General features: G+C 37.0%; 1 protein-coding gene across 2 annotated transcripts; it reads right to left on the minus strand.

Annotated features, from left to right (window-relative positions):
* Window positions 1-1139: 1139 nt before the first annotated feature.
* LOC105040123 (mediator of RNA polymerase II transcription subunit 13) lies at window positions 1140-27795 on the minus strand. Of its 2 annotated transcripts, XM_019848379.3 has the most exons (25): window positions 27657-27795; window positions 27397-27471; window positions 27055-27169; window positions 25055-25128; window positions 24822-24961; window positions 24655-24741; window positions 24425-24512; window positions 24255-24338; window positions 21354-21431; window positions 21161-21243; window positions 18956-19034; window positions 18391-18726; window positions 18227-18313; window positions 13551-13768; window positions 11843-11899; window positions 11630-11778; window positions 9549-10898; window positions 7141-7402; window positions 6926-7061; window positions 6724-6811; window positions 6510-6588; window positions 5650-5942; window positions 4125-5214; window positions 3657-4028; window positions 1140-2001 (listed from the first exon to the last, which is right to left on the minus strand). In XM_019848379.3, the coding sequence occupies exons 3-25, from the start codon at window positions 27076-27078 to the stop codon at window positions 1361-1363; spliced, it is 5895 nt and encodes a 1964-aa protein (XP_019703938.1). In that variant the 5' UTR covers window positions 27079-27169; window positions 27397-27471; window positions 27657-27795; the 3' UTR covers window positions 1140-1360. The 2 variants fall into 2 exon arrangements, with proteins under 2 accessions (XP_019703938.1, XP_010914812.1); XM_010916510.4 differs by having other exon boundaries at window positions 11630-11899; window positions 13507-13768.

The following is a 27795-nucleotide window of genomic DNA, read 5'->3' on the forward strand; positions in this document are numbered from 1 at the left end:
CCAAGTCCAGCTGCAACCCAAAGTTTGAACGGGGCTCGACCCAACCCACTAGCTGATCAGGCTGTGTTGGGTTTAGGTCCAAAATCATGACCTGAAACACAAGAATATCAGTCAAGCATGCAAACCGACCCTATAACCAACTCTGCAATATTATCATGAGGCACGAGGGACGCAGCAGAATTGTGCAAGCTTAAAGTAGCTGAAAACACAACACTCTGATTGAAAAATATATACGTAACGAGCAGCCCTTATCATCTTCTCGTATTAACAAAGAGAAACATAGCATTTAACAAGTAATTCCATAGCATAGACAGTCAAATAGACAAGAAAAACCAAAAAAATAGAAGTGAGGGAACCTGATAGAGAGTTTCTGCCTAGACTGACAGATGATCATTGCCTAGCCCATCGGGAAAAAACCTATTTTTACCATCACTACCCTGCATCCAAACAGAAATAGAGAGCCTCTATGTGTTATTTTTCATGTCATTCACACTCTCTGCTTGTGCTGCAGCAACCATGAAGGTACACAACCATGAAGGTACACTACTGATAAAATAGCTTCACTTCCAAACTGATTCGCACGATCTAGGGTGGATCATGAGCCGAACTTTGGGCATAAACTATATTTATTTTTAATCACTTTGGACCGGATCTATTTAAAACTTGATATTGTCTGTGCCAAGCCCAGCCCCACACAAGCCCAACAATACCTTGTGGACCTTGCTACCCCTGTTCTCACCAACACACTTGGTCAATCTTAATTATACCAAATAATCTCTCGTCATATCCTTCTTTCACCAGAACCTTTGGAAGAGGGCTCCTGCCTCTCTTTTAAAAATTATTAGTTAAACCAGATCTAACATGGACCACGAAGAGTTTAATCTCTTTAGCCTCCTCTTACTTCTTTTTATATAATAACACTAAGATGTATTTCCTGACCCAACTTCTCTTTAGCCTCCCCCACCCCCCACCCCCCCCACAACAAACAAAACAAGAAAAAAAAGACCTTGAGATTCATTTAGGAATGCAACTGATTCCTCAATACGATGTCTACCAAATCAAAATATCACAACACATACAGCAATATGCTTATAAAAGCATGTTAAAAAAAAAAAAAAAAAAAAAAAAAAAAGAGGTGATACAGATGAGATCCTCGGTGAAAATCAATTGAATATGATGACTATACTTACAAGAATAGATATATTACACCTCCAGGCAACCCAAAATATCAAAATTATCAGTAGCAGCCTACCAGACATCCTGGTGTTAGAAGCAACTTGAAAATGTACAAGATATGTTTAGAAGAGAAAATCAGCTGGTAAATTTGGTGTTATAGACTGCCTAAAGACCATAAACTTGCCTAAGCTTGCAGTGTCTTCTCTGGTGGCCGAGAAAACTCTTTATCCGCATAGTGCAGTAGCCTTCTTAGTCTTAGAAGCATGTCGCAGTGAAAAGGTAGTGCAGTGCGCCTTTCAAGGTACACCGGACTTGCAGTCATCCAAGAAAGAGAGTGAAGCTCAGCTGCTACAGACTCTAAAACCAAATGAGTCTCTGTCTCACAGTCTCTACTGATGACCTCCGGAGTCAAACTCCTACCTTGCTTACCAATAGTGATGTTACCAGCACCTCGGACCATCTTTTCTTGGATGCTGTTATTGTTGCGTCCGTAGTGATCAACAAGGCTGACTGCAAGAATAGAAGGCCAATCTTCCTTTGTCAACTCTGCTGGATCTTTTCTCATGGTTGGGACCGCTTTGGAAACAACATATCCCGTCGCCAGGGGAATTGCAGACCCTTTGCTATGCAAAAGATGGGCAAGGGGCGGAGACTCTGAAGTCAGGCATGTGGGAAGTTGCAAGGGTGTTGGAGGTAGGTGGCGCAAACTAGGCGAGGGGATTAGGAGATAAGGTTCCTGCATAGACCCTCCTAGAGACCTCACCGGAGTGAATCCTTCTAAGTAGCCTGAAAGGCTTGAGCTGCTGCTGCTATGAGATCCTCCACCTGCGTCAAACATCATTACCATAATGACCAGAATTTTGCAGTAAAATTATATAAAAAATGAATATTCCCCATGCGTATGACAATCAGAATTTCATATGCACCTGGATAAACGGTTTAACTAAAATATCTTAAATATAGTTAACCATATCTCAGCAATATGTGACTGATTTGAGTTCTGATATATCAATAATCAAGATAAGTTAGAATATGATAATAAAAGCTGAAGAGTTCCAACTATTGAGACAGCAGAAAATAAAACATATGTTTAAGTCATGAATTTACAATGTTAACAGATCCGGTGTTTTAAAATGCAGGGCATACTACCGCATATGCACCTGCACCTGCTATGCGTACACAGTCCCTTGACTACCCTGCATTGCCCATATAAAGTACTATATGCAGTTACATTGCATACAGACCAAAAAGGTGGTCCACTTGGCATCACTCGACCACATATATGGCTTGTTTGGTACTGTAAAGCTGCAAATGTGAGCCCATGTATCGTTCTGGAGCTATATATACAGCCCAATCTAACGTAGGCTCATGTAAGTGAAGCTGGTTCGAGCTGACAATTAGGTTTGATATGGTTCCATGTGGGCCTGATACAAGTATTCTTATTGGATGTTAGATACCAAGTAAGAGGCACTAGTTATTAGTTCTTTTTGTTATTAATATTGCTACCATGCATCCATAAAAATTAATAACTTTATTATTGTTTTTATTGTATTAAACATATTACATTTAATTTTAAATATTTAAAAATAGTAACCACATATGCGCCTGCATATGTAGCCTGCATGCTGCCTACGCACTATGCGGTCCCTTTACTGCCCACCATCTACTGCAGCTGCTTTTTAAAATGCTAGATAGAATGGAGGAACTCTAGAGGTCTAAGATTAAGAATAAAAACTGGTGTCTCTTTAACACAACTTGCCAAGAAAGTAAGAGCCTGAAACTATATCAAAAATATGACACAAGAAACCAAGAGGGATGCTAGTATTGTTTCATACTAGCCAATGCACATGCAATTGAGCACAGAAAATACTTGAGATGAATCTTAATCACCTCAAGAACTTTTCAGATCCCAATTTTTTTGAGTTCTTCTTTGTAGATCATCATCCACCAAGCATTTCTATTTGGGGCCACCTCAAAAAAGTTCAATAATAAATTAATGAGCAAAAACTATTCGTCTCTCAACTCTACCAAAGAATAATAGCAAGCTAATTAGTTGCATTTGTCTTGAACAGATGGCAAGAAATGAAAAACGCCAATTACTGACCATCTCCCATTCATAGCCATGATTTTACAAGAATGACAACTAGCTTTCAAACAGATCTACTAAATTATGACTATGGCTTACGTTTGCACAACAAAACCAAGCCAGTCAATATCATTGTTCAAACTTCTTTTTTTTTTATTGCTAGAGTTGATTTCAGACTAGCAATTGTTTGAATGACCGGACAATCCCACCAATCCAGACAAACAAAAACAAACTTTCTATCGTCATATAATTGTAAATGTGAATATAAACAGCATTTGCATCATTTAAAGAACGATCCACCTGGACAGACCCATCAGCCCTAAACATGTAACACTAATAAATGCAACATAAACTAATATCTCAAAAATTTGCAATTCAGTAAGGATGGACTTACCGGCGAAAGACATATCTGCCTGAAGAATTAGATGCAACGAATGATCAATGGAAACTCCAATTAAACTGATGCTCTGCACCCATTGCAACAACCCCCTTGGGCTATCTACACCTGTCTGTCCTGCTAAGAGCTGTTTTTTGGTGCTAGATTGAGCCAGACCACCTTTAATGAAGCTGGACTTGGAATGAGGACTGTACAAAGAAGGGCTAGGTGAGGAGAGTAGGTTTCTGTCTTGAATTAAACCCAATTCCTGCTGCTGCAGAGAAGTCCCATTAGTTGTCGAGGGAATGCCATCAGGCATGGACCGCCGCAGTTGTAAAGGCCATTTCTTGACTTCATTGCCGCCAACTGAGTAGATAGCTTTTTGCCATTCTGTTCACAACAAGAAGTTGGTAACTGAACGAACAGAATACACATGACTTACATTACAAATCTACAAAATAACATAAGTTTAACCATTCCAATTACCTTGACATTCAAGCTCAAAGAAACATCCAAAACGTGTGATTATTATGTCCCTTGGCTTGGCAGTAGCAGAATCAGTGGATGAACATAATAATATTTGACAGCCCTGTTGCAGAATCTGGACAAAAAGGCTTTGGAGAACTTTTGTGTCTTGGCGGCTACTGATGCCACCAAAGGGAAATATGCAACTGTCAAGCAACTCTCCTCTAGAGTCTGTCCAGATGCAGACTAGCCAGCGCCAATCCTCAGTCCACCCATAACAACAATGAAGACCTGCTGTTTTAGAGTCATGCTCCGATCCATCAAGCAGGGAGGTTGTTCCAATATCTGCATTCACTCCAGAAGATGAACTTTGCATATACATGCCACTGTCATCAATAACAGATTTTAAACTTGAAGTCTCGGACACTGCACTACCAAACACAGTGGAAGGGGTTCCATGCTCTATGGAGCTGGGTTCTGCCAATATAAAAAGTGGTTCAAACATGTACCTTGTGTCATCCTGACCACATAAGTCTACTGGTCTATTTGGTTCGCAAGTTAACCCTGCACCCCTTGATGTTTGCCATGAGTTATCCCAAGTGCCAGGTCTTAAGGCAGAATCAAGTTCGGCCTCTCTTGCAAGAGTTGCTCCAGGTAACCGAGAAGCATGGCAGTCCTTCCACAGGCCTGGAATAGGAGAAGTTACATGCATCAATGTGGATTGAGATCGCCCTGAGGCAGCTGATGACTGAAGCATGTCAGAGGCAGGAGCAGCCCATGCGATTCGTCGAGCCTTATTGTATACTGTGAACGCGATGTCCTTCAAAATGGCGACCTCATTAGTTGGCCTGTTGATCCGTAGCAAGGATTCCACAGTAACAATCTGCAAAACAAGCTTAGGAATACTGAACCCTGAGAGCATTACAACATTTGATGCCGATGCTTCATCTGCAGCAGCAGTACAGTTTAAGGCCCTAGCAACATGAGATTGTAATAGAGATCGTCTCTCTTTGTCTGGTGACAGAACCAACGATCCAAGAGCACTGGCACACTCAATCAGTGTTTGTAGAACTGCCCTAGGCTCAGGGAAGGGACATACAACATAAACTACCTGGACAAATTAGAAAGTCAGGTAAGTCCGTTATTTAAATTTAGCTAAAAGACCTCTATGAGTACATTTTTTTTCCATTTACAACCACCAATGGAAGATCACAGCACATCCATAAGCAGAGAAATTAATTATCTAAAGAAATTATTGTAGAACATTCAAATCAGAAGTGTGACTACATGCAAGTAAAAACCTAATAAGAAGGCAGTGGAATCAATATAAGTACGAGCTGCAATAGAGATTGTGTCAACATATCTTATTTCCACTTTATGTAGGAAAATGTGATGTTGCCATATTTTCACAAAATCAATGAAGTATTGGAATAAACATAACTATCCCCATCAAGCCTCATAAAAACAACCTGGGGAACTTCATCTTGCCATCAAATATCAAATGTGAGTATTTAAAGTACCAGAAAACAAGAATATAAAGACATACCGTACAAGGCCCACTACTTCCTTCTTTTTGATTTATTGACAAATTCGGAGCAAGTTTCAGTTCCTTGATAACCTTTGTAAGAGACTTAATGAAGTTCTTCACATTCCAACCTTTGGAAAGTGCCAAAAAATAATCACGTATTGAGCTGATAGCAGTAATATGATTGCTGGCAATCTTCACTTGTTGAGGGCAATCAACAAGAACAAGGCCAGAAGGTAAATATCTTGCCAAGGATGGGTCCATCTGTCCACCTATTTGAGGTGAATGTGTTCCTAGCTTGCATGCTTCATAAACTGGAGAAACACGAAATCGGTTAGGAAGAATAGCACTTACTGTGAAATAAACACATATGAATATCAGAAGACATCACAGACATATACCAAGGCCCATTCCATTTCATATAACAAATTTAAGATTCACAAATTATTTTCCTTGAAAACTTAGAAATGTCTTTTCTGCAAACAGAGATATAGACCTACAGGAGAAAGGCATGCAAGTAATTTTTGACAAATAAGGATTCAGAATGCTAACCAAACAGTTGGGACAAGGCTTTATGGTTATGGTCATGGTTAGCCATGACATGAGAGTTCAATGAGCAAAATTTGCCATGCACATCTGTGATGTCATCTAGAGTTTTGTCATATTGTTCATGTATCTACGGGATGCCAAATAATCATTGGAAAGCTTTATGCCTTGGTGTGTCCAATTTATTTCCTACTGGCAAACCCAAGTAAGCTAGGTCCCACTTCCATAACCGTCACTGAATTAAGAGACAATAAATCACAATTGGAAAAGGTTATGCTTAACAAACTAAAGGAAAAAAACTATACGTCAATAATAAAACTAGATAATGGACTTACTGGTTCCTAACTGTTGAAAAAATTCGGCAGCAGCAGAAGCAAGGAGATCAATATCTGGACATAAGGCATAGAAAATAATCTGCAAATGCAACAGCAATAAATGAGCATTACTAAAACAAAAATACAGTGAAGCATCTATGATGACCCCCCAAAAAGAAAGTATTCAAAATTTTGATTCTTTTATTGCACTTGGAGCTAGCTTTTAGTAACTTACTGGCTTCGGTGAAGCATAAGGTTCAAGAGGACCCTTTTCCCAAAATTGTAAATTCTTTGCTGGCATATCTAGCCAATCATCCTGATACCTATTTCAAAACGATATCATGTGCCTATCTTATATAGATTCACATAATAAGCTTGCTCAAAGTAAAAAAGACTTGGAAAATTAGCATCAGCAAGCAACCAAAGAAAATGCATACCCAACACGTATAGAAGGTAATGGGAGCATTGTAGGTGTTGGCCTGAAACGACAATAGCCTTTTTGTTGTTCTGACTCTGAATTGCATATCTCTTGGCTGGATCTCCTTTGAGATGACTCATCAATTCTTGCTCCCTCTGTGGTAGTACTTTCTCAGTCAGTGATCATGTTGACATAGAAAGATACCATAAATCCTGTATGGGCAGCAAGATATACCTCTGAGGCAAGATGAACCAGCAGTAGACTGAGGTGGGCTAATTGGCTCTCCAGTGAGGGTTACAGTGCTTGAAGAATCTTTAGCTTCACTTACAGTGCACTGAAAAGAATATCCATCTCCCATAGCTTTCGAATCACCTGATTGGCCACGACCCCTGCACCAATCGATTGCAGATAGTGGACCATCCAAATTTCCGAAAGCAGATTTTAAGGCTAATTTTATATCTGACTGGAGCAAACTAATCACAGATGATGCTTGAATCTGTAGCAAGAAAAAACAGTCAAACTATAAGCTGCACGACCAAATTGATATCCATATGAAACAACCATAGAGGGAAACAACACCAAAGACTTCGATAGGCACACCATTACAGGGAACATCACGAACATAAAGTAGTTGATCATGCTATAAATTAACATAGCATCGAAAGCAAAATGGCAGTACATGGTGTCACCAATACAGAGGAAAAAAGAAACAATCTCTTTGCTGATTAACCAGTAATGCAAAATGAATTTATCCAGGCACAAACTTTAACCTTCTCAACCTTTTTCCCTGGAGAAGGATGTTTTGCTGATCACCTTGATGCGTATGGCTTATTCTTTTTGGAGCCATGTTAGATCTATAAGGCAAGATGAGATGCGCACCCCCCCCGCCCCTCCTCTACTCTAGACTTTCTATCAAGGTAGCGGAAGTTGTCAACTGTAAACATCATAATTACTCAAGAAATTTGAAAAAAAAAAAAAAAGGAACAAAAATAAAGAGCCCTTAGCGGGGGTGGAAATGTTGCAACCTTCTACATGATCAAATGGTTTCTTTTAAGGATGGTTTAATATTAGTAATACTTTTTGTTCAACTGCAATATCCTCAAGAGTTGAACAAATTCAAGTCTCAGGTCAGGAAATTAAACATCCAACTTTCAAAACATGCAAAATCAAAGGTTAGTCTTAATTTAATACATTTTGGACTTCAAATAAATAAATATATAACCCAAAAAAAAGAAGTTGTCGGCCATATACCAAAATTCAGCCAAAAAGCAGACTTGGAATTTGGCTGATCCCATGCAATCGAAATGTTTATTTCAGTTTCAAATTTTTCAAAAGCTTTAAACCACAATGCCAAGTATCAACTAGGTTCGAGGTGATCATCATTATCTTGACCAACATTCCAGGTCATCCCCCTCCCCACCCCAAAAACCAACTCAAATATTATCATGAACATAACAGTGACAGATTTTTTTCATTTTACCACTATTGAAATCAATTAGCACCCCTAATTCATCATCATAAATCATTTGTTACCTTACTTGTATTCCTGCTTCCAACAACTTTATATGTTGGAAACAGTGGGAAATGTGAATTTCCATGACTAGCACAAACTAATCATATGCTAAAATTTCAAACTCTAACTTCATTCTGAACTGATATCTGCCACAATGTTTTAAATCAAATATTGCTGCCCATGCATCTTCCTGATCATGGTTATTCTTACTTAATTTCTTTCTCTTCTTCATAGATTTCTTATTTTCCAACAGCTAACAAGAGTTTATTTGATCTATATCCCTGCTTTTCCTCTCCTTCAACTTAGCTAATATTTTCTTTTCTCAACACTTATTCAACCCATTGTATAGATTATTATATAATGCATACTCAACCATAGTAGTTTTCCTGACTTGTTAGCAATCTAATACCTTTCTCTTTTCTTTTTTTCTTTTTTTTTTTTTTTGTTATTTGTTTCTTGTCATTCCTTGAATCAAAATCTCCATGCATTGCTTATTCTTGAAATAAAATGATCTCTGACAACACTTTGGCAGATCTTCTCTGTCTTAAAATACAAACTGTGGGGGTGTGACTCCACCCCCATGTTTGGCTCCCCCACCCCCACCCCCACCCCAAAAAAAAAAAAACAAGAAGATAATGTTTGGCAGGATCAACCCTCACGACTACCGAGCTCACTTTCTCTCCATTGCCACATGCGCAGCACATGCAAGATTTTAATGTGATTTAATTTGACTAGGATGGATGAATTTGGGGACGTGATGTTGAACCGTATGATGACTAATATGCCTTCACTGCTTGAGGTTGAAAGGAGTTTATGCCACATTGACCAAAAGTGATAGGAGGATAAAGCGTCTCATGACAACAGGAGCATTATAAACAAAAGGATGTTATAGGACAATGTTATCATGCTTTAGAATCTGATGTCTGTTCACACTTCAAAATTTCATCAATCAATATACAGATGTTAATTTTGCATAAAGGATGGTATCTTGTAGGACATGAGGACCGATTGCCTCACTGTAATAATTAATGCAAATACAAACAAATAATTAGCTGTGCAAAATTACAATATGAAAAAGCAACAATATAGAATCAAAGAGCATCCAAACAGAGCATAGACAGAAGCTTACATCAGCTGAAAGTGGATCCAATAAGTCAATGCCAGCAATATCCACAGAATGGCATGTGGCTAGAAGTCCACCACAACCTGCATGAACCATAGATGGACCACAAGAAAATCCACGCCTCCGCTGCTCTTGTAGTGCAAGCCAACAATAGGAGCCATCACCATCATCTGTATCAAGTGAGACATCAACGAAGGAAGTAGATTGCTGAACTAACAAGGCCAGAGCATCAAGAAGATCCTGAAGAGGTTGCCTTTGTCCATAGAGATTTAAATTCTCATCATGCAATGTACTGAGAGGCAAAGAAGATGAATTTTCAGAATTGCGCGTAATTGAAGACTTTGTTCCTTTAGGAGCTCCAACCGATCGCCAAACACCCACTTGTGCAGTAACTGGTCCATCATGCATTCCGCTATCACTATCACCAGCTATTCTGACTGGTATGTTATCTTTCTTCTTTATCTCATATTTACAGATCATAATGTCTGATTTGGTGCCTGTATCACTTTGGACTAGATCTGATATAGCGCTCCTCAACCCAATAGGAACTTTATTGCTAAGAGATAATAAAGTATGTCTTATCCGACACATGGCAGCTTGGAACATGATGGATTCAAGTTCTGTAGCAAGCACGGTCTTCAGAGACAGCAGAAAATGTGCTGTCTCCAACATGTTTTCATTCTTCCTTTGGAGAGTAGGGACAGTACTTAAGGAACTTATGCCGGACATAGAGAATGGAACCTCTACTTCACGTGAAGGGACACCATCATTAACTGATCTCTTGTTAGTCTTTTTTGTCCCACTTTGTACATGTGTGTATAATTTTGAAGATTGAAAAGATGAATTCCCACCATGCCCCATGGAACCCAGTTTGAGTTTAGCTGAGATCTCAGGCTTTTCTTCTGAGGTCATCGTTCGAGGAGAAGGTGGTGCTGCATTATACACATAAGCAACAGAGCTCGAATGTGAACTCTCAACCTTTCTAGATCTAGGGAAGTATGGGCTTTTAAAAATTGACGTCGGAAGCTCGCTAGCAGGCATCTCAACTGCTGCATATTCTGGGGCAAATGTCATCATGGCTTCAGCTTTTGTCAGATAGTCAAACTTCCCTGTTGAGGGTGCTGAAGAATGGGTTCCTAAAACAGATGACCTAGCATCCTTAGTAAATTCTGTACTTTGGTTTCTAGTATCCTCTGTAAGTGCAACAGATTGATGGTTAATTCCCTCAAAAGATGCAAGCCCAACAGGAGAGAGTTTCTGATGTGATACTTCCATTCCTCCCATAGGGCTGCCACTGATGTCCCCACAATCTGAAGTTGGAAAAATAAGAGCTTGAGACTCTGCAGTACCTGGAGGCTACATAAAAGAAATAAAGCTTCAGCATTTGTTATCAAAGAATATTATAAATAATAAACAAAATAGTATTTAAAAACGTGAGAAAGAACCAAAATATCGTGCATCCATCACAAGCGATTTTCTCAAATCACGACTAGGTTAGATAGTTAAAAAAGAAGACCTTATAGGGATTTTGTCACTATTTGTGTCTTTCATGTAGACTTGTGCTTTAGATGTTAGTATAATGCCCTATACTAAACCTTGCCATTTACCTTCATCATTTCAACAGTTTGCAAGACAAAGCAAACCATAGCTTGCTTCCAAGTACCATGAGTTTAAACTACATAATGATTAGGTTTATTCAAACCAACAATCGACCAAATTTCTAAGTGATGTTATGCACTACTGTAGACAATATTCCTTGACTGAAGCTGTCAAAGAATCAGCACAAGGTGAGGACCATATAGTTACTGTGGTCAGAATAAATCCTCATTGTTTTTCTTCTTTTACCAATCCTCATCTTGCAATGTGTCTTCTCTTATATAAGCAATTTTTTTAGGTAAAAAAAGAATGAGTTACAACTTTTTGATCTCAACTGTATGTCAGACACTGATGGAAACTATAAAAATGCAAACATACAAGAGAGTGAAAAAAATTGCATATTAACATCAAATTACTACTAGTACTAATACATGTAGCTTAAGACAATACATTATGCTCTAATCAGATCAGCGCCCCTTGGGGGAAAATACCTCACCGAAAGCCAGGACATCATTTTCAAAAAAGTCACCAAAATCTCCAAACTCAGAGAGGAGCGTTTGGATGTCCATGCCAATGCCTCTGTCGTCGTCATCCCAATCCCAACGAGATCCAACCTGAACATTTGCTGCTCCTGCAGCGGCTGAATTGTTTGCTTCAGCAACACTATATTCAGTATTATAAGCATCCTGGATAGTTGCACTTACAACTGTGCCTGGTTGACCAGCTGTTTCTGTTGTGCCTGTGCGTGCACGTTTGGAGACCTAAATTTAAGCACCAGCATATCAAGCTCAGTCAGTGACATGTCTGATTCATATAATAGACATGTAAAAAAATGTAATAATTTCCTCTTCAATCAAATAATCCCAGTATTGAATAAAACTTCCAAACATTTACAGAGAACAGAATTTATTATTATATCATATAAAAATGGTGCACATTCTTTATCAAGGACAGCTATTTATAACAGGGTCCTTAGGAAGAATAATGCATACTGAATCATGATTTCAAAAACCACCAAAACAGGATGGTACGACCCCTACCACCATTCCAGCAGAAAACCAGTATAGGTACGAGTGTTGGGATGCCAAAACAGCTGTACTAATGCATACCAGCCATACGGGTCTGTATCAGTCCATTGTGATGCATACCGACAGTACCGTACCATCCATACTAGTTTGCACAGAGGTTTTTTAATTTTTCAGAATGTGTTAGTTTCAGTATGCACTGTCAATACCAGAGTACCAATATTGTACCATTCTAGTGGAAAACGATACACAGTTCAGCACCAGTATTCAAAACCTTGCTTTGGATAATCCATGCTGGCTGGCATCACTACATATCTGTCTGGATAAATGCATGTGAAACTATACATGGCTGCACAAACTTTTACCCAGTGGCATGGCTCAGACCTATTTTCCCATCATAAACGTGTGCATGACCATCCTAAATCTGAATATTTTATGTTCCATTCCAGAGCTTAACTTATAGATGGGACAACGTAATAACAAAAGCCATTATCCTTCACTAACCCAGGTTAAAAATCAAGGTCACACAGAGCACATAAACTTCACTCGTATGACCATTAATATAAGACCAACAGTATTGACAGTATACATACAAAACACCTAAATGTGTTGTTAATATTAAATATAATTATAATTCCCATTTTGTGTATCATCACTTTTGAGATCATTTGTGTTGTTACTTGTTAGTAATGTAAAATGACTGAATTTGTTAGCTTGTATTATAACTTTCTTGAAACTATACAATGCACATGTTGAAAGCAATGATTCCATATATTTAGAAGAACATATAACTCCATTAACTTATTGAAATCACATTCATTTGCTCACCACATGCATACAGACTAGTACGAAGCATTTAATTTTGCCTCTATGTCTCAAATTAAAAAAAAAAAAAAAAACGAATTAATTGATGCATTGTGTATGTTAATTGTGTTTTTTTTTTTTTTCGAACTTGTGTATTTCCCAGTTCTAATGCATTATAACTGTAAGCTCATAATGGCATTGTATGGATATCATGCAAGCTACTGAACAGTTTGAGAATGGCACATAATACTTTTTTCATGTAAGTTCAATTCAGTTGAAAGGCATGAAATGTTCGACTAATTATAAAGCATACAGTAAGTACTTCCAGATATCAAAGCCGGAGTTATCAAATTTAAGTACTTATTTATAACATCAATCAGATTACCCAGAAACAATAAGAAAATTCTCAAACGATGAGAAGGAAACATATTAGTGATAATCACAAAATTAAAATTCTGATCCCATAACAAATTGCAGAAATAATTTTTTTATGTGCAAGTGAAGAATGGATAGAATTGATGCCTATCAGTCTACTGTACCATTTTGTGACCATCATTCTCAAACTGATCATTGGAAGACAAACCAGAATGTCTGCATGTAAGAGAGTCAGCATCGGCTTCAAGATCACCAGCTCCAGCAGCCACTGCATATTCACTATCGCTGGATGTACCGCTCACACTGCTGATGCTACTAGTTATGCTGTTACTGCTGCTATTGTATTGTTTTTGCAGTCTCAAACTGCTAAAGTCACCTCCAACTCCATCCAAGGGCCCACTGCTGCAAGTGTTTCCAAATGCAAAACTGGATAGCAGAAGAAAATCTTAAACGATGTAAAATAGATAAAATAGAGGAGAGTTTTAAGAAAATTAAAGCCAAAATAGATGGATAAAAAAAATTATATGCACCCATTATCAGTAAAGAATAACAAAAGCATAAGTTATACCACACAGAAAAATTACTAATTGTATTCCACAAGCAAAATAACATAAATAGTTAGTGCTAAGTTGTTTGCACTCTATGATCCTCCCAAAAACAAGCCAAAAAGATATACATGCAAGCAAAGTTTAACAAAGTAAAATCATAAGAATACAGGTTATCAAAGATATAACACATATGGCACAACCAGACACAGAAGACCAGTAAATGTGATATTCTTGTCTCAAGTGTCCTTAGAATGCTCAGTGTGTAAAAGAAGAGGAGGTTTGGTTTTAGTTCGAAAGCTAGTTAAAAATGGTTCAACATGACTGCTGAAAAAATAATAATAATTGTTTGATTTTTACAGTCTCAGATTTACAAGGACCCCGTATGAACTCGATTCTAATACAACCCCTTCAAAAAATCATGTTTCTGCTCCAAACAAATAGATGCAGCAAGGTACATATTATGCCACTGATAGGTCGGTACAATATTATAAAGACATAAACCAATGTCTACTACCCAGATTATACATCAGTACGCATTAGCAAACTGCCCGTTACATCATGCACTTGCCTTGCATTGCTCTTCAGACAATTTCTAGAGAGATAGAAACAAGAAAGCCATGCTAATATAAGAGGTACATCAATAGAGATAACTTTCTTCATGTTAGACATCCATAAATCCTAGAAGTAAAAGAACATAAGCCACCAAGACCAAGCATCTTTCCCCATGTGTTAACCCCATTAAAAAAACAAAAAAAAAAAAATCCTTTTAGAATATGAAAGCTACTACAAACTATGGTTCAGTTGCTCCCTCAAAAACCCTGTGTGCAAGTTTGCCTTCTTTTCCAACTATTCAAACCTAACATAAATGAGTAGCACTTGAAATGGTTCCCCATCAAATTTACAGTGATTTCTTTTTTGTGGTTCTAGGATTTGAGAAAGAGTAAAGCTGGTAGGGCTTCAAGCTGGGTGTCTTGGCAATTGGCCAGCTCAAGGACACTTATGGATGGTTCAAGGCCGATTTAAGCAATTCCATGGCGATATGTTTGTTCAAGCATGGACTAATGCCAAACTGACCATGAGAGTCTATAATTCAGGTTTTTTTGTGATGCACTATACACTCTGGGACATTTAATGACACACCTTGACACTTCAAATCATTAAATCAAGATATTATCACTGCTATGTGTTGCTTTTCGCAGTTCTACATAAAAGTTGCCCAGTCTAACATTATCATACAAAGAATGTCATTTTAGAAGATTTCGCAGCAATTTGTTCAATGATATCTACAAATTCAAAAAAAAATTAGCATGCACATCTATAAGATACATAGTAAGTCCAAAACTCATTCCCTAAAAGTTTCCGCATTGGATTCTTCTACCTAGATGCTTGACACCCATACCACATGTCCAAAGTAACATTGGCAGCTACAACTGAATGAAATGTTTCGCTCATATCTGGCCCGGCTCAAGGGTAGTTTGGAGCGAATAGACATGGATTTAGCATGGTTCCTGTGTAGTTCATGCCCCTTATTTCTTTTCTTTTCTTTTATTTTTTTGGGGCGGGGGGGAGGGGGGGGTGTGATGTCCCACCAAGGCATATAGGTCTGTACAATCCATGCCATACTGTGTCAATCAAGTACAAGCACTGAAACATGTCAACATGTGGTACTTCACCTCGTATTTTGATATGTTGGAAAATACCATGTATCGATATGATATCATACCATATCAGTAAGGTTCTGGTGATGGCCAAATTAGGGGCTATTTCATTTGAGCACAAACAAAATATCATCAAATTCACACTCTGCTCCAAGTGCTACTTTGATTACTTCAAGAAATGTGATGATATAATAGCCTCGATGATGGATACAATGAGAGGAACGATCACAGTGATCGATCATTTGTGGGTATCTTGTTATCATTTTAAGGTTGCATTTGGACCTTAGTCCTTATAGTCCTATGCAAACTGTTTAAGGCTTTAACTAGATTAAGACGCTAACCATTAGGTACTCCTAAGTTGTTGGAGTCTTGCTCTTAAGTTGTTTATAATGCTTTGACGTTCAAAATTTGTCAAAGGAGCATGTTATTTGTGGTGTTCTTTGAACCAATATAGATTGTTTCCTATTTGCTTACAAATAATTAATATTCTTCAGGATGACTTATATACTGCTACTTTTTTTTTTTTTAATTTAAGCCACTATGGTGCACTGGAAATAAAGTATGTTTGCCTTGTATCATAGCATTTTTTATATCATATATAATCACAATCACAATCATCTAGGCTTTTCCCAACTATTTGGAGCTGGTTTTATGGATCCTCATTCACCAAGTATAATTATATACTGCCACGTTGGATGTTATTCCAAGTATCTCCATATCCTTCCTTACAATCTCCGTCCATGTTAATTGAAGTCTTACTCTTCTTTCCTTGCAACCTTCAACACAAACTAAAGAACATTTCTTTTAAGCCACCTTAGATCTTCGTTCCACATATCCATACCATCTCAATTGATTTTTCATCACTTTGTCCTTAATTTGTACAGCTCCTACAACTCATCTGAAATATACATTCCTTAATCTATCATCCTTAGTTCTACCATGCATCCATCTTAACATTCATACTTCTACCATACTTAATTTGTTTTCATGTACTTTCTTTATTGCCCAGGACTTTGAGCCAGACAACATTGTAGGCCATACTGTTTTTCTATTTATATATATATTTTTTTAAGTTTCCAAGATATGCATCAATTCTATAATATTCCAAACAAAAGATCTAATTCTATTACATATATCTCCATTTATCTCCTCATTATTTTGTATGATAGATACCAAATAATGAAATCGAACACTCTAAGCTGTTTTAATTGATAATGCATCTTCATTTTCATTCTCATTGAATTTACATCCCAAATACTCTATCTTTGTTCTACTAACTTTTCCTCCAAAGTTTACCTCCACAAATCCACAATAGTATTTAATCTAGTTTTCTTTGGAACGGTTAAGAATATATCACCTTCAAATAACATGCACCATGGTATATCTTCCTGAGATATTAGTTGTGAGCTCATCCACAATTAATACAAAAAGATATGAACTTAGTGTTGATCCTTGATGTAAGCTTATTGTGACTAGAAAAATACTTGTACTGTAACAACTGCTAACACTTGTTATTGCCCTCACATACATATCCTCAATTATACCATTTATGCGCACCATTCCAAAAGTACATCTAGTCACTCTTCTTGAAACCCTATCTTAAGGTTTCTCTAAATCAATAAAGACAACGTGTAGACTTTTCCCATTTTCTCTAATTTTTTTTATCAATTATTGAAGTAAAAAGATAGCCTCCAATATTGTTGATCTTTCAGGCATAAATCCAAAGTGACAATCTAAAATTGTTATTACTTTTCTTAATCTTTGATCAATTACCCATTTCCCATAATTTAATAAAGTAATCCATAAGCTTATTTCCCCGATAATTAAAACCATCTTGTACATCACCTTTATTCTCATATATAAGTACTAAGACACTCCTCCAATCATTTGGGATTTTCTTAGTTCTTGTAAGTTCATTCAGTATAGTTTGTCTCCCAGAGTTCACCAGGCTTACGTGGGTGCCTAGGCAGCATAACTGATCATTCTTTTTCCTGGAAAAAGTTCTTGTTTACCATATGAAAATGCTGGGTTAGCAAGAACGGTGGTTTTATTAGGTCTAAGAAATTGTGGCAGTGACAGGACAAAAATAATCAGGAATTTGCTCAATATGAACTAATGGCTCCACAAACAACTAATGACAACACAACCAGAATTTCTGGGAGATCAAGAAAACTACAAATAATTAGAAAATCTGATTCATTGAGGATAACCTGGGGCCGAATATAGTTTATACCTTACTCCAGAAATATGTGCATCAGGTAGAAGTCCCTTCACATTTTTTGGTAGTGCAGAAGGATTTATGATTAATATATAACATATGTTGCATACTATCTAGTGGATTTTGCACTTGACTATCACCATGTCATGGCAGTTTTACTTCACTTTCCTCAGTCAAAATGATGCAGATGTGAAAACAATTAAAAATAAAGAAAAAAGAAAAAGGTAGATAATATGCATAAGCTGAACCTGCATAAACATAGTCAGAAAAAACAGGTCTCATGCCATCTATATCAGATGAGAAATGCTACATTAAACAAGCCCAAAAAAAAAAAAAAAAAAAAAACTAAACAGAACACTTGTACAGTTCCATGCAAAAAAAAAAAAGGAAAAAAGAAAAAAAGACTTGAAGATCAGCAAGGATTTCTTGAAGAATATATTGAAATATAAATAAGACGGACCACTGCTCAATACGAGAGGATCCCAAAAAATTCCATAGTGGCCACATCTCAAATGCTGATGTTCCAACCCAATTTTGCAGCCAGAATCTGCAAATAAAGGAAAAACCATAATGGCATGGCAATCAAATACAAATTAAAAGGTAAAAGATGGTGAAATTTAATACCTCTTGACGGAAGATCGAGCAAAGGCTCTGTGCATCATAGGAATTACCACAGCATCTGCTGGGTAAATGAATGTTCTTTCAAGAATCGGAAGCTGATCAATTGTTCCCTGCTTCTGCTGGCCTTTTCCAACAGATGAAAAATGAGACTCTTCAGTATGAGGATGGATGGCATTGTTGCTTTGATTGCCATTCGATTCCAAAACTTTGTCACCACAAGCGGAAGGGCAGCCAAGGGTGACTTCAACATAGCAACTTTGCCCCCTGAACTGGCAGCCAGATGATGGAGCACCAGGGAAAGGCATACCAACTGTAAACCCATTTGACACCTTCGACTTGCTGAAAATGTTCAAGAACATAAGACAAATCAGGAGAAATCATACATCATACTAATTTCCCTATTACTAAAGCAATCCAGTCAATTTTATCTTTTAAAAAAATGAGGGTGTGGAAAGATTTTTATTTGAATTTGTCTCTTCACCACACTGGGCTTTTCACTTCCTTAAATTTAAATTCATGAGACGGGAAAAAAAAAAAAAAACAAGCAGAATATATACATTACAAGTACCTGATATATACTTGCTTCACAAGATCACTGGGACAACATCCAGTAAGCCTACCTCGCATTCCATTAGGACCAACAATAACTGTCAAAGGAGTCCAATATCAGAATTATCCATTCATGCTTTTGGCAAAAACCACCCATTTGAAATTCAAAACATCACATTTATATGCCAGCATAATATATGGTGTCTTATAATTTACATTAAGAAGCACTATTTTTGAGTTTAATCTGACATAAGAAATATCTGTAAGTAGAATTATGTAAGAAAATAGTAAAATCTCCATTCAAAGAACAAGACTATTAACAAAATTGAAGGATATGTGGGCTACTTTGCAAATAGTAAATCACATTCAGACCCTCTCATGCAACTCGCAATCTCATAAACCTTGCATGACCATAAGATGTATCAGGTGAACCTCAGCAAATGAATGTGCATGACATGAGTGGTGCTAGCAAACAATCTGTGAGTGGCACTAGCAACTAATTTGTTCAAATCAATGGACTATAATGTTTATTTCTGTTAATGAAACTTGAGGGCTGAATTGCATAATACCATTTTTCTACTCCATCTATAAGCACAAAACAGACTCGCTGAGGAAGGCCCACAAGATAGCCAACAAAAAAAAAAAAAAAGTAGTGCATTTAGGGAAAAATAGTTCCATAGCTAGAATAGATAAATAGCAATATTCTGCAAGACATAATTCATGCAGGATATGGAAACGCATCTGCAATACTTTTTATGGTTTGCCAGAAAAGCACTATTAACTGGACAAGTAACACAGGTGCATGGTGTCCAGAGGGTTCAGACACAGGAACCTTTAAAAAAACTTGAGGACAGAAACCAGTTTTATTCTTTACAAATGTCAGCATACATGTAAGGATAACAATATCAGAGTATAGGATGAATAGTTAGTAAGACCTCTGCAGTTAATCTGTGGAAAATCATGTAAGGTATGTTAAAAAAGGCAACAAATGACAATGGGCAGAAACAAATTATATCAAGAAAACAACAAACAGCAAATAAGAAGCTTCATGTCACACATACAGTTCAATTGAGAGGGAGATAGCACCTAATTTCATCTCTTGAGCTCTAAAATCAGAACTTGAATCTAGGGTTCCTTCTGCTCACCTTTTTGACGAAAATAATCCATTTACAAATTCAACCCCTTAGCATGTTCATACACACACACACACACACACACACACAGAGAGGGGAAAAGAAGCAAAGCGCTAAATCTAAACAAGTATAGCCAAGGTTATTGAGTTAGCCATCAATCCTTCAAGGCTATTCTTCTTGACTGCTCTGTCAAAAATAATTAAAACTCTAAAGAATAATAAGATGGTAAAAAAAATAATCAAAGCAAAGAAGATTAGAGGAAAAAGCAAAGGAGAGATGGGTTTCAAAGGAGAGAAATCAAAAGCTTTTGGCTACTTTGATGGCCGAACCCTCATTTTTTTTCAGTATAATTTATCAGGGGGGAACAATTTAGGATTGAAAATGGCCAAACTACCTTTATCAGCCAGATTTATTTAGACACATAATTTGTTAAATACACATCTAAAATAACATCAAATAGGAGCCAAGAAAATTTAAAGCATATAAATAAAGCAACCAAATGGATTAACATCTTCAATACTTTCCATCAAGCAGAAGCAAAGATATTTTCCATGACCAGCCTGAAAATATCTAGACTCCCAAGTCTTTTAGTCACTTGAGGACCCTGGTTGGTCAAGCTGGTAGCTATCTGTACACTCGGTATGCACTCCAAGACTCCTATCCATATTTGGTAAAAAGGGTTGTTTAGATGGAGTTTGTGGGGTTAGCTAAAAAGTATGGTAGCATTGATGGAAATAAAGCTGATCACCAAACACAGCCTAAAAGTCTAGAATAAGCAGAATTAAATTCTACTTATGAAACAAAACTCCAATATGTAAATTAAGCATATCCTATAAGTGTGCAATATGAAACCAAACTCAAACATGTATATGATAAGGTGGTGCAGTAAAACAAACTAAAGTGTGCAATATAAAAAAGATACAAGTTACACAAATATACAAATAATGCACATCCTATTAAGTGCATATACAAGTTTTTAACCCAAGTTGAATTCCAAAAGGCACAGTACAGCAACTAGATATGCAATCATTGCCATCCAAGAGGAATATGTAGGACAGCAGATAAGTAGATCACTAAAATACATCATATACCTGGGAGTCCCTCACGAGTGGAACGAACGGAACCATTCCTTGATATTCTTTCTATATCATCACTGCACAGTCCCCGGATATGCCTAGAAACCGAGTGGCGAGTACAGATACCAGATAGTAAGATTCTAACTAGACTATAAATGTGGTAAAGAAGAACTAGTGAAACAAAATGATCAGTCACAAATTTACAGACTTTGCGGATATTATTGCATGCACATAGATTGCTTCTTCTGTGGCAGAAAAGATGAACTCAAATGTTGGTTGTGCTCTCCTGCAACAAATACATAAATAAAGAAGGCACATAACAAAGGAAGTATTTTGAACATACTTATAATACCATTTAACAAAATCCTGGACATATTTTCAGCAAATAAGAGCATAGAATATGCAAAGCCTAGCTAAAGCTCAAATTATCAATATTCATTTGAAACTAATTAAAAATAGGATCTAGCCAAGCAACTAGAAGAGAACTCCCTACATTGGGAGGTGATCCTATAAATCAAGCCCACACCCAGCATCATTGCACCATTACCAGAATCACTAAGCATTTTCGAGGTTTATAAAGCCACCAAGAAGAATAAACCCCCTTCTGATGGATAGAATGGTCCGGATGTAGGCTTACAGGGCATAATTGAGGAACAACATGAGAATAATCTGTATATAAAGGGTCGGTTGATTTAGGTTAAAGGGTAGCTGACTATTAAACACCACCATACTATCTGGCCACAAGAAAAAATTGTTCAGTCAAACAAGGTATTGATATACTAAGAAATTCGCGTTAAGTTTTGAATACCAAATTGTATTAGCCACTAACCACTTTTATAGGGAGTAATGTATATTTCCCAAGAAGGGTAGCATGATGAAATTATAGGATTGAACCTCGTAACATGTGGACATATGCTTCTCTTTCTACATTACGTTTATTATGTATCTGGAACTTTTGTCATCTTATATCTATAAATTTCACATTAGCTACTCTTGTTATTCCTTTTCATGTTTATTGAGCAGTTCAGTGGGACATTCCATTAAAATTTTAGACCAGATTTATCAGTGGACAAAATTTATAAATTTTTATAATTATCAAAAAAAACTACCAGTTAGGCTTCAGTTTCTACCAAAGCAGCTTGAATCTGTACCTTATGGCTCTGCAACAGCTTCATACGGTCCCATGCCAATGTTGGTTATATATATAGAAAAGTTGGAGAAGTAAATAAAACACTCAAAGTAAATTGCAACGCCCATAATAACAAACATGAAGAGAATCTCTAACTACGTATTGCATGATTGTGCTCCACCACAAGTAATGAATGAGATAGTAGAGATGGGGCATCAGTATCACAATTGACCTACCAACTTAATACTAACTAGTTGACCCCAAATGCTTCAGTTCATATGAAAAGGATCAACAATGTATACCGGACTTTCACACTCCCTGGTGCAGCCCAAATCACTCATGTGGAGACTAGACCAAGGGCAACATGACAGAGGGAATTTAATAAATAACCATTATGGAGATAGTTTAAAAATTGTGACCAACAAACCTGAGATCCAATATCATGTTGACTAACCAATTTACCCCCAAAGCTTAAGCTGATAGGCAAAGGGCAACAATGTATATCAGGTTTAATGAGAAATCAGATGTTTTTCCCTCTAAAACCTAGCTAGAGAGAATAGTCAAGCATGTTTAAAGTTTAAACACCTTGAAAAAAGGGAATATTTTGGGTCAAGTTCTCCTAGTAAGAATTTGAGAAGAGTCGTATCATTGAGCCAAAATTGACCTATGCAAAAATGTTTTAGAATCTTGAACTAAACATAGCACATAAGGCAATTCTCAAGACCCAAACCCACAAAAATTGGATCATATTGGGTTTAGAATCTTTGGATATCGACCTGATAACAGACTACCATATTTACACCACAATAAGTTACCTCAAGGAAGCATATTCTAATCTGTAACTTTACTTTTTTGTTCCACTTGAGCAACACATGCACAACATTAGATTTAACTAGTCTAGCAAATTAAAATGCTTTATATGCCATACTACCCATTATAAATGACACTACTTCGGGCTCTCTTCAAAAGATTTAGCTTCCTCAACTTATTTGACTTGTCCAATTTTTCATTCTACAGTTTTAATAAAGTGTTTACTCATGTTCTTGAAGACTAATTTTTTCTCACATTGGTGTTTCTTAAAAAAAGGCTCTTGTTCCAAAAGTTCTATGTAAAACACACAAAGCTTAAAGATAAAAAATAGAAAACAGGATTTCTAGTTTCCATGACAATAAGAGAAGGATATAAGGAAATGGAAAGGTCTTGTTGGACATAATCAAGGACTCTTGGTTATTTTCACCAACTGAATCCAACCCAAGGAGCAAAGCTGCTTAATCTCCACACTCCAAGCAAGATAATTACAAATCCATTCTCATGGGAAACCAAAAATAAAACAAAATGAAATATACCACTCCAACCGTAGAGTTTTTGCATACCTACAGCTTACAATCCTAGAATTCCCAACCACGCAAATCATAGTTAGCTGGAATCTAATAAATGCAGTTCTCAGAGCCTTTCAAAGTCAAAAGCATTCCAAAATAATTTTTCAGTATTCTCTGCTATTTGAAGTTTTGAAATGTCCAATGCATGCAATTCAAATTTCTACAGAAGTATTCCTATAAGTATAGCTGAGGCTCTGACATGCATAGCCTTCCATTTCCTACAGCAAATCCGTTATGGCTCTTTAGAGCCTCCTTTCCATTTATCACTCCAGAATCAGATTACCTCACCTTGTTTTGCTTTCATATCAGAAAAGCAATGTTGCCTATCATCATTCACCCTTTTCTAGCATTAGCTTGTGAACCAAATCCCATAAAGATTCTATAACTACAAATTTATAATTATAGTTGGTAGCAATCCTAGCAAAAATTCATCAAAAACTAGGTTTTTCTTCATTGCATGAAACTAAGAGAAGTAACTTTTGACAAGAAAATAATATCAATTTTAAGGAATTTTCAACAAGTGCAAGAATTATGTGGCAACACAGCAAGAATATTCACTAATAGATCAAGCTATTGCAGTACAGAAATCCAGTAGACAAACCTAAAGCTTTTTCCATTTAGGGTGAAAGGATGACATCTTGTGAAAACATCTCCAAATCTCACGTACGAAAACCCTCTAAGTGCTCTGCCAATCCAATAAAATGAATATGAGACAAGGTTTATATGCATACAGACATATTTTTAACAGCATCAGGAATAATGAGGAATAACCTTTCTATAGAATTTCTTAAAGCCTGAGATAATGCAAGAGCAACCTCTTCTGAATCACCAGGTGCTAGCCACAGCCCACTTCCCACAACTTTTAGCAAAATACCCATATATGCCCCAAAAAATGCTCACTTAGTTAAAATTCAAGAAAAGAAAAGATGCAGAAACCTTATTCAGTAACAGCAAATGTATACTCCTTAAAGAATAAGGTGAAATGTAAGAAGAAGTAAAACCTCTCAATCTGGATACTGCAGCTTGAGCAGTATCAATTATTGATGAGTGACGACCAGGGAGAAAAAGCCAGAGCTTGATTTTCTCATCTGTTCATATGACAAGAATTTCATGTTCACCTCAGAAAGAACTATAAGGCCAAAGACCAGCCAATTCTTAGAATCCTCACCAGGGTTGTGCACTCCCTGAGATGGGTCCCATGGACCAACAAAGGAGTTAGTCCATGTGCTGAGAAAGCCTTCATTTTGTAACTGCAGATGAGCTGAAAGAATCAGATGAGTAGCAGCATCTTTCTGCTCTGCCTTTAAACTGGAGAAAATATCATTGAGCAACAAAAAAAGGACTGTGTTAAATCACTTTAATGAAACTTTTATATCATAATTGCTCGACTAAAATAAACACCTTTTCTCAGGTAGAGAGTTTGGATCAGAATCACATGGAAGAAACTGGAACCATGAAATTGCTTGAAGCTCTCCCTGCAAACAAAAAAAGAAGACAAAAAAAAGAAAGTTGATCAGATCTCTAATTAGGTTGACGGTGTTAGAAGTAACTAAACCAACAAAATTTGCTTCTGATGATCTTGATTGGCAAAGTGGATCTCAATTTATATACGGTCCACTATAAAATTTAGTACCCTAGCATTATCAATACCATTAATTCAGAGATCACTTGGTGCAGTGTTAAGGAACCTTCAAAATATTGGGTTTTTATTTTTGGCTTTTCATATATCATAGATCACCGATGTAAATTCTACAACATCTCATCAGTCATGTAGTTTGCACTAACAAAACTGGCACTCAAATCCTCTGGATAGGATTGTAGCTCGCTCGGTTGCTCTCTCTCTCTCTCTCTCTCTCTCTCTCTCTCGCTCTCTCTGTGTGCCAGTGTGTGTACATAATTTATACAAGTAAAAAAAAAAAAATTGATGGATAAATAGTTTCATACACACATGCATTCGTACATACATACCTATGGGTTTAGGACAGAGGATGAGGAAAAAACCTAAGATTTCGCATAAACCTTTTTTTTTAATCAAAAAATCAGTCTGATTGATTTCATATCCTTCACTCGATGAGAAAATTGGTGAGGTTCTACAAGATGAAAACTCATTCTTCAATAATAAAATACTTATGTATAGTGTCCAATATCCGTTTTACATCTTCTATATGAAAATATTCAATTCTCATAAGATCTTCTTGATAGGTTCCTATTTATCTCGCCATATATAAAAACTTATATATTAATATCATCTATCCTTGTTCATAGACACGAGTTGCATAATTGGACAGAAGGGTCAAACTGAGACAAATACGAATGCTAAGGACCAAGAGATCCAAGAGAGTGGTGCAAGTGTGGTGGAAAAAAATACGAAGCCCATTGTCCAACAGCAAGAGTTACAATTGAAGGATGCTACTAACAAGTATGCAATCCATCCTCACAGCAGTAATTAGAACTTGAAAGTTTGCTTCCAAAAGAAAAGTGAAGGAAAAAACATTTTGAACATGAAGAGTTTTCATTCATTGGTGAACTCAATCAGATATTGTCTATCATCCTTTAACTATGAAAACATCTGGAGTCTCCAAGTGTACCTTCTGAAGCAGAACTAGAACACCAGATAAACCCACCTTATGTTGTGGTGGCTTGATCCAAGCTTATCCTGAAGTAACTTCAGGCACAAAAATCGGACTGAAGCTAGCCAGAGGTGTAAACATGTAGACCATCCTACATGCAACATGGCAACAAGATACCATTCCAATATTCATGAATTCCCTCACCTAAAAATTTCCTTCTCCATTATCTTGCTTGCATATTACAAGCTTTTTACCCTACTGCATGGCCATGTGATTGTGTATCAGATTTTAGCTTGGCAATCCTTCATTCACTTAGTTATCAAAATGTTGTTATAATAGTAAGCAAAAACATTGTATATGCATGCCCTTGTTAAAAAGTTGTGCAATTTATCAGGTGCACAGTTAGACTTTGGAAACAATTTTTCTTATTTGGTTAAACAAAGGAACACATGCACATTTAGATTTAAAATCTAGGAGTTTCTTTGACAAACAGCATTTTATAACTAGCTTCAGAAAATGTCATGCTAGTCCCAACAGGTCCAACCAGATCATACTCTTAGCAGTTACAACCATGATAGTCAGCATCCGCAATCATTCCCATGACATGAAAATTGACAGCAAATCTAGTGTTTAACAATGAAAACCATGGTCTTATAGTGCACAGAAATATTAATACGATGACCAGACAGGTAGAGGTGTTTCAATACCTCAGCAAGAACTTAAATAATTAATTACAACAAAAAAAAAAAAAAAAGCATAAGATATCCTTTCAAATAGAAAAAAACTACTTGGCATATGAAAGCAAAAAAAAAAAAAAAAAACAGGACATACAATTCTGAACACATTCGTCCACATGTCTTTGCAACCACAAAAGTCTCTATTTGGAAAGTTGCCAGCACTTGTGCATCAGACAGTACACATCAAGTCTCCTGCAATATCTTGTTTCCTGGAGCAGGAAATAAAAACAAAGATAACTTTTAATTATGGATTAAGAGTGGATAATAGAAATTACAGCAGGCAACATGTGAGAAACAGGAAGTATAATAATATAGTTTCCAAAAAATGACCCGAAGTAGCTATAAAAAGTTGGGTAGAGCAAAACACTTGAAGAAATTCCATTTTTCTCGCAAAAGAATTGTAAGCGTTGAGTAAGGAAACATTCAACCAACTCACTTTCTTCTTGGATTTATTCGTTTAGCCGCAACAGTTCAAACCTAGCTCCAAAAGAAAATAATCACGCACGGATCGCTGCGGACGGCGGCAGCGGCAGCAGCAACCAGAGCCGAGGCAGGGAGATGGATAAGGATGGGAGACAGAGACATGAGAGAGCTAGTTAGTGAAGCTTTCTGAGCTTAGGGTTAGGATTAGGGTTCCGGCGAGGCGTGGTTAGGGTTAGGGTTCCGGCGGAAGAGGGGAACGGGAAAGAAACTCACCAGGGATCGGAGAATCGACGAGAGAGGATCGGGATTGGCGTCCTCCACCCGGGGGAGGGGGAGGGTGCGGTGGCCGGATTTCTCTTCTTCCGAATCGGTCGGCAAAGGGCGCCGGGCGGACTGGGCTTAGCTTTTACCA

The sequence above is a fragment of the Elaeis guineensis genome, chromosome 1, assembly GCF_000442705.2.
Source record: "Elaeis guineensis isolate ETL-2024a chromosome 1, EG11, whole genome shotgun sequence".
NCBI classification, from domain to species: Eukaryota; Viridiplantae; Streptophyta; class Magnoliopsida; order Arecales; family Arecaceae; genus Elaeis; species Elaeis guineensis.